General features: G+C 46.5%; 1 protein-coding gene across 1 annotated transcript; it reads left to right on the top strand.

Annotated features, from left to right (window-relative positions):
• Positions 1-790: 790 nt before the first annotated feature.
• Positions 791-1,723, top strand: LOC306815098 (olfactory receptor 14J1-like; the record flags this gene model as incomplete). Its single annotated transcript, XM_079331726.1, has 1 exon — positions 791-1,723. The coding sequence occupies one exon, from the start codon at positions 791-793 to the stop codon at positions 1,721-1,723; it is 933 nt and encodes a 310-aa protein (XP_079187852.1).
• Between the last annotated feature and the right edge of the window lie 8,640 nt (positions 1,724-10,363).

The following is a 10,363-nucleotide window of genomic DNA, read 5'->3' as shown; positions in this document are numbered from 1 at the left end:
AAGGGAAGTGAAAGGGGCTGTCAGGAGTGTCTGTGTCACTGAGACTCCTGCACTGTCCCACTGGGCATCAGCAGATCTGCCTCAGATCTCCCTCACAAAGTGCCTCCTCACCCTCCTGTGCCTAGAGACAGCAGCAGCAGCACCTTGGCTTGCAGCATCTCAGTTTGTCTGAGCTGCCCCTAAGGTCCTGCTGGCAGAGAGATGCCCCTGGGCAGTGGCCTGTGCTGGGAGGCGTCTGCAGGGCAGAGCTGAGTCTCCAGAGCTGGTCTGGCTCTTGGAGCACTGGCAGGGACAAGGCTTGGATAGAGAGAAACAGCTCCCAGTAGGCAGAACTCCAGGCAGCAGAGAGCCAGACCAACCCTGTCTATCCCTCTCTATGCAGCTCCATGAGAAAGAGTCAATGGTTCGGAGAACATTCTTTTTAGTTAGAGTCTTCAAAAAGTCCATTTTATTTTTCAAACATGTTTTTTGTTCAGCCACCTTGAAATAGAGGGAGGTGTAATGAGCAAGGGACACCTGGGTGGGAGATCCCAGCAGGTATGACTGCACTGGGGCACAGGGAGCCCTGTTGTCCCTCTGGGCTCCTCAGGCTGAGAGTGATGCTGAAGATAAGGCAGTAACTGAGCCACACAAACCCAAAGTCAAACTAAAAATGTTTTCTGAAATTTTCCCACATGAAGGGAGGAGTTTAGAGAGAATTCAAAATAAAATTACATAGGATTAACTCAAAGAGGCTAGTCCAGCTTCTCAATGTTTTCTTTCAACAGTTCATGATGCTCAGAGTAAAGAAATGTCCAACAGCAGCTCCATCAGCCATTTCCTCCTGCTGCCATTGGCAGACACGCGGCAGCTGCAGCTCCTGCACTTCTGCCTCTTCCTGGGCATCTCCCTGGCTGCCCTCCTGGCCAACGGCCTCATCATCAGCGCCATAGCCTGCGGCCACCACCTGCACACCCCCATGTTCTTCTTCCTGCTCAACCTGGCCCTCACTGACCTGGGCTGCATCTGCACCACTGTGCCCAAAGCCATGCACAATTCCCTCTGGGACACCAGGAACATCTCTTACACAGGATGTGCTGCACAGCTCTTTATGTTTATCTTCTTCATTTCATCAGAGTATTCCCTCCTGACCATCATGAGCTATGACCGCTACGTGTCCATCTGCAAACCCCTGCACTATGGGACCCTCCTGGGCAGCAGAGCTTGTGCCCACATGGCAGCAGCTGCCTGGGCCAGTGGCTTTCTCCATGCTCTGCTGCACACGGTCAACATATTTTCCATGCCCCTGTGCCATGGCAATATCCTGGAGGGGTTCTTCTGTGATGTGCCCCAGATCCTCAAGCTCTCCTGCTCACACTCTTACTTCAGGGAACTTGGGCTCATTGCTGTTAGTACCTGTTTAGCTTCTGGCTGTTTTGTGTTCATTGTTTTCTCCTATGTGCAGATCTTCAGGGTCGTGCTGAGGATCCCCTCTGAGAAGGGACGGCACAAAGCCTTTTCCACCTGCCTTCCTCACCTGTCTGTGGTGTCCCTATTTGTCAGCACTGGTCTATTTTCCTACCTGAAGCCTCCCTCCATCTCCTCCCCATCCCTGAATTTCTCAGTCACAGTTCTGTACTCAGTAGTGCCTCCAGCCCTGAATCCCTTCATTTACAACCTGAGGAACCAGGAGCTCAAGAATGCCATGGGAAAGTTGATGACTCTATATTTTCAGAGCATTTAAATATTTTCTGCTGCAGAGCCTTTAGAATCTAACTCTTTTTAACATCAGCCTTTTTTTCACTTATTTATCAAATTTTTCTATGGTAAATTTTTCTACTCTTGTATGTTTCTTAAAAAATTCTGTACTATTACTCTTTACATTTCTACATTAATATCTCCTTTCCTTTGGAAACACAAAGACTTGCAAGTGGTCTGTTTCTTGTCCATTTAAACAAAAAATCAAGTGCCTTCCCTCTCCTGTGTGTCTAGTATCCTTCCTCGTCTTTCTGTGTCTCTGCAGGGGCTGTGCCTGTGAGCAGAGATGGTAGGAAGAGACTCCCAGCACAGCAGCACGGCCAGGGACAATGGCCCTGGCTCTCCCCACATCTGCCTTTCCCAGTTCCAGCATCTCCTTGCCAGCCCTTCTGTGGCTGTGAGGTCGCAGTGCTCTGGGAGCTTGGTCACTGTCCTGCTGCCTGTCCGTGCTGTGAGCACAGGCAGGGACAGGCCATGGGCACTGCTGGGACACAGCTGGGCTCCAGCACAGCAGCTCCATCAGCAAAGGCATCTCCTGAGGGCAGGGCAGGAATGCTTTGCTCTCCTCCAGAGCTGCTGTCAGGAATGTGCTCCAGGAATGCCCTGGTAAAGCAAAGCCCAGTGTCTGGGGCAGAGGGGCAGTGTGTAGGGGGCACACAGCAGTGTCCTGGCATAGCCAGAACTCCTGGGATGGACCTGAGGGAGCAGCAGAGCAGGGCCTGGGCTCTGTCTTTGTTCTGGGGACAGCCTGGGAAGGTGTCCCAGGGCGATTGTCCCACACCAGCCCCTGCAACCATCATACCCAGCACTGGCCTCTGCCCCACTTGCTTGACATTGTTTGTCCCTGGATAAAGGGACATTGAGTGACCAGGTCATCAGGCCATGTTTGCTCTGTACTGAGGAGATTTCAGCAGTGCACTGTGTGTGGGGGGGGAGATGAATCCAAGTGAGCACAAACACCATCATCAGTGCTTGGGGGTAGCTAGGACTGCATAGAGAGAAACATCCCTGGCAGGGAGCGTCCAGGAAAAAATTCTAAGGACAGCCAATGACTGCATGGAGACTGCATTGGGGTGGGGATCTGTTAGGAGAAATCAGAGATGCCGCCCTTCTGCACCACCCCAAGGACCTGGACAGGGCTCTGTTGTGTTCTGGGCACTGAGCTGGAGCTGAGGGATGTGGAAAAGGCCTTTGCTGTCAGGGATGTTGACAAGACTGGGCACTGTCACCATGTGACCTCTCTCAAACCTCTCAGAAAGGCCAGAGCCATCCCAGAGTGTCCTGGACACTTGGGAAAGGCAGACATGGAACCAGTCTGCAAACAGGGCAGGGAGGGGCACTGGGACAGTCACAGACTGGTCAGGCTCAGCAGGGAAGGGCATGTGGCAAATCCTCCTGCAGCCGTTCCAGGCACTGGCAGCACAAGGCAGGGATTGCAGAACCCCCATGGAGGGAAAAGAAGGGGATGTTGTGTGCCCAGACTTTAGCCAGGCCTGGGACATGGTCTGCTGTGCTCTCCTCAGAGCCAGATTGGAGAGAGCTGGGCTGAAGGAGTGGCACATGGGGTGGTTGGGAATTTGGTTGAACAATGAGGGTCAAATGTCATCCATGGCACAGAGTCCTCTTTGTTCCACAGTCATCCTCCACAGAGTCCACAGCAGTCACTCCCAGGTGACATCCCTCAGTCACGAGCCCTTGACCACCAGTGAGGAGCGTTTCTATTATCTCTAGAATGGCATGAAATGCACTTTCAATTCCTTTGTGGATGCTACCAAACTGCAGGGAGTTTGTGACCAATCTCATCTAGTTAATGGTAACTGCAAAAGATAATTGAGCAAGATGACTGAGTTGGGTAAATATCTCTTGCCATCAGTGCCAACCAAGCTCTAAGGAAGAACAGGCAGAAAAACTTGTGCATCAGAAGAAAGGTAGTTCAAAAGAGAATGACCCAAGTGTAAAAAAAAAAAAAAAGCAAACCCTCACAAAAAAAAAAAAAAAAAAAGAAACCCTAAAGCAAAAAACCCACCCACATTAACATAAAAACCCCACAAAAAAACCAACCACAAAAAAAACCAACCACAAAAAAAGCAAAGGCCACAAACAGAAGTAAAGCAAAACCACAAGATATCTCCTAGCAGCGGAAAATGTTTAACCATCTTGTGGCAGCTGAGGATTCTTCATGCTGTTCTGAAAGAAAAATGTCTTTAAAAATAAATCAATCCCCTACACCTTTTGCCCCCATTTTTCTCAGCTTATTGCTTGGGTCAGTCCTGCACAGCTCTCCCATCCCTGTTCCCTCGGGAAAACTTGTCCACCCCATGCCCATGGGTTGGAGGGGGTTTCAGACACTTCATGCAGGGCGAGCACTGTGACAAGGACACAAGAACAGAACAACATTTACACTTATCAAGGACAGTAGAGCAGAACAGCCTTGGAGAAATGGATAAACGATGTAGGTGAAGCAAACAAAAGCCACGTAAAATGTAAGCAGGATGCCAGCTCATCTCTAAAAGGCTGATAAATCAGAAATTTTGCAAAACAAGGAAATTGCCATTTCTCAAAAGCAAGGATCGAGGAACAGCCACCAAAAAAGGACAGCGGATGGTGAAGACAGACCCCAAAGAAACATATAAGGACTTTCAATAACAGGTGCAATGTCCTGGTTTGAAAGGACAGGTGTCTGCCAGTAAGGGCAGAAGTTTCCCTTTGGAATAGAGACTTTGGTTCCACTCTCCCCCCCCAAATATTATAATTGTTTGAATCAAGGACTCTGAGGCAGAGATAAGGGGGTGGGAATAACAGCTCTTTTACTAATATATCTAACTGTACAAACAGAAAACAATAACAGTTAAAATTGCTAACAGAACGAAATAGATAACTCGGTGTCAGTCCCTTTAGATGCAAGCATGCTGTCTCTGTGCTTAGTCCACAGCCTGGATCTGCCAAAGGGCAGGCGGGAACGGAGGCAGGAAGGAGGGGGGGGATGGGCGGCATCAGCCACGCCGGTCCCGGGCGGGAACGGGCTGGAGCGGCGGCTCCTCGCTCACCGTGTGTGTCCGGGGGATCAGCTGTGTCCGCAGAGGCAGGAGGCTGGAACGGGGCAGATGCAGGGCAGGTGATCACAGAGGGTCTGGCTCTGCTGTGCTCCGGCCGCGTGGGCTGACGATCCCGCGCGTCCTCCTCCCAGCTCGCCGGAAACACGAGTGCCCTCCCGGAAGCCTCAGAGGCCCCTCCGGGAGCTGTTCCCACCCACCCCCTTTTGTCTGGACCCATCAGGGACCCTGGGTGTAGCCCGGCCAGCTCCATTGGCATGATAATGGGAAAAATTCTTTCAATTGACACAGTAACAGAAAAGCACTCAACCCCCAACACTAATCTTTTATCAATTATCACAATTTCCCCTTTTTTTTTTTTTTTTTTTTTATCCCATTGATTCATGTTTGGGCTTCAAATTTTTTCAGTACTTCTTGTGCTAGATTTAATTCATTCCCTGCCATTAGTTTTGTTGTCATCTCAATATCCACTGGTATTGTAGCAACTTGTTTTCCTTGAACCGCTGACTGGATTAGTCAAATGAAGCATGGAACAAGACAAGGGATGAACAGTAGTTCTAATAATGCACATGTTAACATAAAACCTTATTTCTTCCACCAAGATCTCTCCAACGGGTTATTTCACCAATTGTCATAAAGCATAGAGTTCCAGGTTTGTACAGGTACACAGGCTATTCATTTTATTTCTTCTGCAATTTTAGTAATTACTTCAAAATCACCATTAATTTCTAAGCAGCATTCAGAATTGTTGAACTTCCCACACAATGCTTCTTCTTCAGCTAATAGATAGTGCAGGGCTAGTCATTTTTGATACACTGCTGCTCTAGTTTGAGTAAGTTGTTTAGCAGTCAATTCCATTGCTCAGGCTATTTGGTTGTAGCCTGATAATTCTATTTAACATGTAAATTGGAGTGCAATAGCCCCAGCTCCCATCTTGAACCCAGGCAGCTGGTCCCAAGTACTTGATAATTCCTTCTGGGAGCCATTTATCATCCTTCCAGATTTGTGTTCCCCTTATGGTGCAGCTCCTTTTGTTTTGATAGAAAGTTTTATACAAGGAAATTCCTAACACTTACATTTTTCTTTTGGTAGTGTAAGAAATGCAGGTTGGATAATCCCTAGAGTACATGTCCCTCTCCATCTTTCTGGTAGGGTATTATAAGCTCTTTTCCTGCAGATCCAAAATATCCAGGTTAGTTTAACTGATTCAGGTTGTTGCCAATCAATATGTTCTTACACTTATTTCTTCCTATGGATTGGCTCTATTCTTATTATACCAGCATAGTCCTGTAAAATTGTTCTTTATACAATTACCTTTGCTTAACTTTCCCCAATATCCTTTTGGGAGCTTTGGGCCACCAAGACTGACTGCTTGTATTTGTAATCAGGATAGTCTTAGAGGAGATGTGCCTCACATATTGGATAAAGTTACTTTCCTGATGTGTTGTACATACTTCTCCTATTACCTCATGATTTAGAACTCACCCTTCAGCTCTATTGACACCCCTCAATATTTCCCTTTGATTCCACTGCAATAACTGCTCTGGGCCTAATTCCTTCCCCCTCCATGGCCATTGTTCAGTCATTTGCATTTCTTTGTAGATCCAACAGTGAGCTAAGTTCAGTTCAGTAGTAATTTCTTTCATGAATTCCACAAATGAATTCTTTCCTTAGGTGGGTAAGTCCTGTTCTCTGAGTTGTTGTTTCAATTCCCATACAAGTTAAGACTTCCTTTATGGTTTGTCCTGGTGCTCTTGAATGCTTTAGTTATATTCTTTATCAATTCCTGCTTGTAGTGCTCTTGCACTCCTCCCTGATCTGAATATCCCCACATACCTTCTTTTGTGAAGCAGAGCTGTGCTTCTGCTATGGGGCAGCTTTGCTATGCTGATGGAGCCCACCCTCCTTTTCCCAAATTGGTGGCTACCCAGTAACTTTTTCCCATGACAGTGCAGGTTTCTGAGTTGTGTTTATTATAGCAGGCTGAATTGATGTGTGTGTGGAAGGAAAGGGTGGATACCATGCTCTGCTGTACCTCACTGTCTGGTAACACTTGGAACAAGCATCAGCACTATTTCCTTTTGTCATAATTAGGCAATAGGATGAGTCCCATGCTGTTTCATCCTTCTGCCTCCCTCGAGGCCTGTGGGGTTGCTACCAGTAGCCAAGGTTTGTTTAATCTTCTGGGCAGCAGGGAGTATGTCCTGGGGTCTCCCACTTTGTCTTTCTCTTTTGGTGGTGTTTCTTAATTTTGTCCCAGCTTTTGGCTTTAACATTCCAGTACAAGGTACAGCAGCAACAGCCCAGCATACAGAAAACTTTCCAGCACCCTTTCCATACCTCTGCTTTGGCTTTCTTTCCTCTTGTTCCATTCTTAAGTAACTCCCACCAGTTATGATCATCAGTTTCCATTTTTCCTTGCGCTGATAGGGTATTAAGTACCTTAACAGTTTGTTTCTTTTACATTGGACACATAATGCAAATAGGAGATACCCACCATAGGAATGACACCACCACGACTCAGTACGATATGGATACACTTTTTACTAATTTTCAGGTAAATTGTCTTTGACACTTCTCAGCTGTAGATTTTTACTGTTTCTTGGGTATGTTCCATTACCCAGGCACTGGAAATTCCCATTTACAAACCAAAATTACACAAGTCACAGGTTAAAGCCAGAATATGAGTGCTTTCTGACTGAAACAGTCCTGATCTTGTTTGAAGAGGAAATACCTTTCCTTAGATGCAAAAGCTTAAAGTCAGCTGCTGGTCTTTTTTTTGTACACATAGCAGGCAGGCTGCCCAAGCACTGAGGCTAAAGAAATTTGAGATAGTAAATAAATACACATAAAACAACACTAAAAATGAGAATTTAACAGCACTAATTGTTTAAAATTTTAACTACCGTACAAAAGCTGCTGAAGTGACTTTCTTTTAAATTAGCCATCGCAGTTCATATGTAGCAGGTGTGTTATGCTAATACAGCATGTCCTATTTCTTATTTTCTTGCACACTGCCAGGAGTAAGACATTTCAGAGACCTTTCTTAGTTTTAACTGCTGGGGTTTTTTTTTAATTCTTCTTATAACTGTTTATTCAATGCAGCCTCACTTGGGGCAGCTGCTGCTTACTTTTGCTTCAGCATTGTCTTGTTTGTTGCATTAATTTGGTTTTCAGGATAAGCCACATCAGTTTGATGTGCTTACAGAGCACTAGATGCTACTGTGCTCTGCATGCATTCCCCTGTAAACATTAAAACATTTCAAGGAATCAGGGAATTACAGAATGTGTCAGGTTGGAAGGAACCACAGTGGGTCATTTGGTCTTATCTCCCTGCTCAGGGAGGGTGTCCTTAGAACATGTAGCACAGCACATTTATTTACTTTTATCTGTGGCGTTGCACTCATAGAAGACTTAGCAAATTATTGTAAACCTTACACAAAAGCCAGGACTGTTTTAGTCATGAAGCTGAAAGAGGTTAAAACCTTAGGAGAGGTTAGGTTGGGATATCAGGAAAATGTTTTCTACCCAGAGGGTAGTTGGACACTGAACAGGCTCTTTATGGGAATGGTCACAGCACCAAACCTGACAGAGTTTAAGAAGTTTGCACAATTCCTTCAGCCTGTGTTGGGGTGTCCTATACAGAGACACGAGTTGGACTTAACTTTGATGTGTCCCTTCCAAGTCAGCACATTCTGTTATCTTGTGATTTTTATTATTCACTATGTGCAGCACACTCCAGGTGCTGGCTGGGCAGTGAGGATTACAGCATTTGAGAAACACAACTGTCCTGGTTTAGGACAAAATTAGGGGAAAAATCTCCAAAAGGAGCCCTATAAAGAACAAACTCCCACAACTCCTCCCCCTCCCACCACCAGTTCGGGAAGAATTTCCTCAGAGGAAAAGTGGAAAAAACTTGTTTATTTATCAAACACACTCCAACACAAGAAAAAAACAGCCACGGATGACAAAAAAACTTTCACCCATCTGAGTGGATGTACAGACCTGTACAGTGCCAGGGAGGGCAAAATGTGTAGTGCTTGCCACGAACAGGCAGAGTCTGAGGTTTCTTGATGTTCCAGGTCAGGTCTGGATCAGGTTTGGGTGGTATTCCTGGCTAAACTAACTAATAAAGGAAAAAAAGAAAGTAAAGCAAAGCACCAGCCCAGACCATGGGGGAAGGGTGCTGGATAATTAGACAAAACCTTCACAGAGTCAAGTGTAAAAGCTCTGAACATCCAGGCATGAACAGCACACACGATTGGGGATACAAAGGATTGTAACGTCACCCCAGGACATTCTACACCTTATCTCCATATGGTGAACATATTAAAACTTCATTAAGTAAAAACTTTTATTTCACTTGCTCAAACCTTCAACACTTACACATTTCCTTCCATCTTACTTGCTCAGACCTTCAACACTTACACATTTCCTTCTGTCTCACCCCACAATCAGCTCTCCCTGAGGTATGCACTGCATTGTTCCATCTTTCTGCATTATCCACCATGTACAACCTGGTCCTTGAGCAAAGACAAAGACTCACAAATGGGTTTACCTGTACTCGAGGCAGGATGAATCCATACTGCCTTCCCTAACCTTTGACATGGGCCACTGGAACTTTATCTTCATTCACTATATTAAGGGTGTCAGACTGGGCAGGATCTGCTCCATTGGTGGAACCTCGGGTGTTGACTAGCCAAGTGGCCTTTGCTAAATGCTGTTCCCAGTTTTTAAAAGACCTCCACCCCAATGCTTTCAAGGTGGTTTTCAGCAATCCATTGCACCTTTCCACTTTACCTGCAGCCGGTGCATGATAAGGGATGTGGTACACCCACTCAATGCCATGTTCCCTAGCCCAAGTGTTAATAAGGTTATTCTTGAAATGAATCCCATTGTCTGACTCGATCCTCTCAGGAGTACCATGCCTCCAAAGGACCTGCTTTTCCAGGCCCAGGATGGTGTTGTGGGCTGTGGTATGAGACATTGGATAGGTTTCCAACCATCCAGTGGTGGCTTCTACCATGGTCAGCACGTAGCGCTTGCCTTGGCGGGTCTGAGGCAGTGTGATATAGTCAATCTGCCAGGCCTCTCCATATTTATATTTGGACCATCGCCCCCCATACCAGAGGGGCTTCACCTGCTTGGCCTGTTTGATGGCAGCGCACGTGTTACAGTCATGAATAACCTGAGAGATGCAGTCCATGGTTAAATCCACCCCTCGGTCTCGTGCCCACTTATAGGTGGCATCTCTGCCCTGGTGACCTGAGGCATCATGGGCCCATTGTGCTAGGAACAACTCTCCCTTGTGTTCCCAGTCAAGGTCTACCTTTGACACCCCTATCTTTGCAGCCTGATATACCTGCTGATTGTTTTGCTGCTCTTCATTAGCTCTGCTTCTGGGGACATGGGCATCTGCATGGCGAACCCTCACGGGTAGTTTCTCTAGCCGGGTAGCGATGTCTTTCCACTCATCAGCAGCCCAAATTGGTTTTTCTCTACTCTGCCGGTTCTCCTCTTTCCATCTCTTCAACCATCCCCACAGAGCATTGGCTACCATCCATGAATCAGTG

Source organism: Erithacus rubecula (assembly GCF_903797595.1).
Source record: "Erithacus rubecula genome assembly, contig: SUPER_Z_unloc_8, whole genome shotgun sequence".
In the NCBI taxonomy this organism is placed as follows: Eukaryota; Metazoa; Chordata; class Aves; order Passeriformes; family Muscicapidae; genus Erithacus; species Erithacus rubecula.
This window is presented reverse-complemented; position numbering and strand designations above follow the sequence as displayed.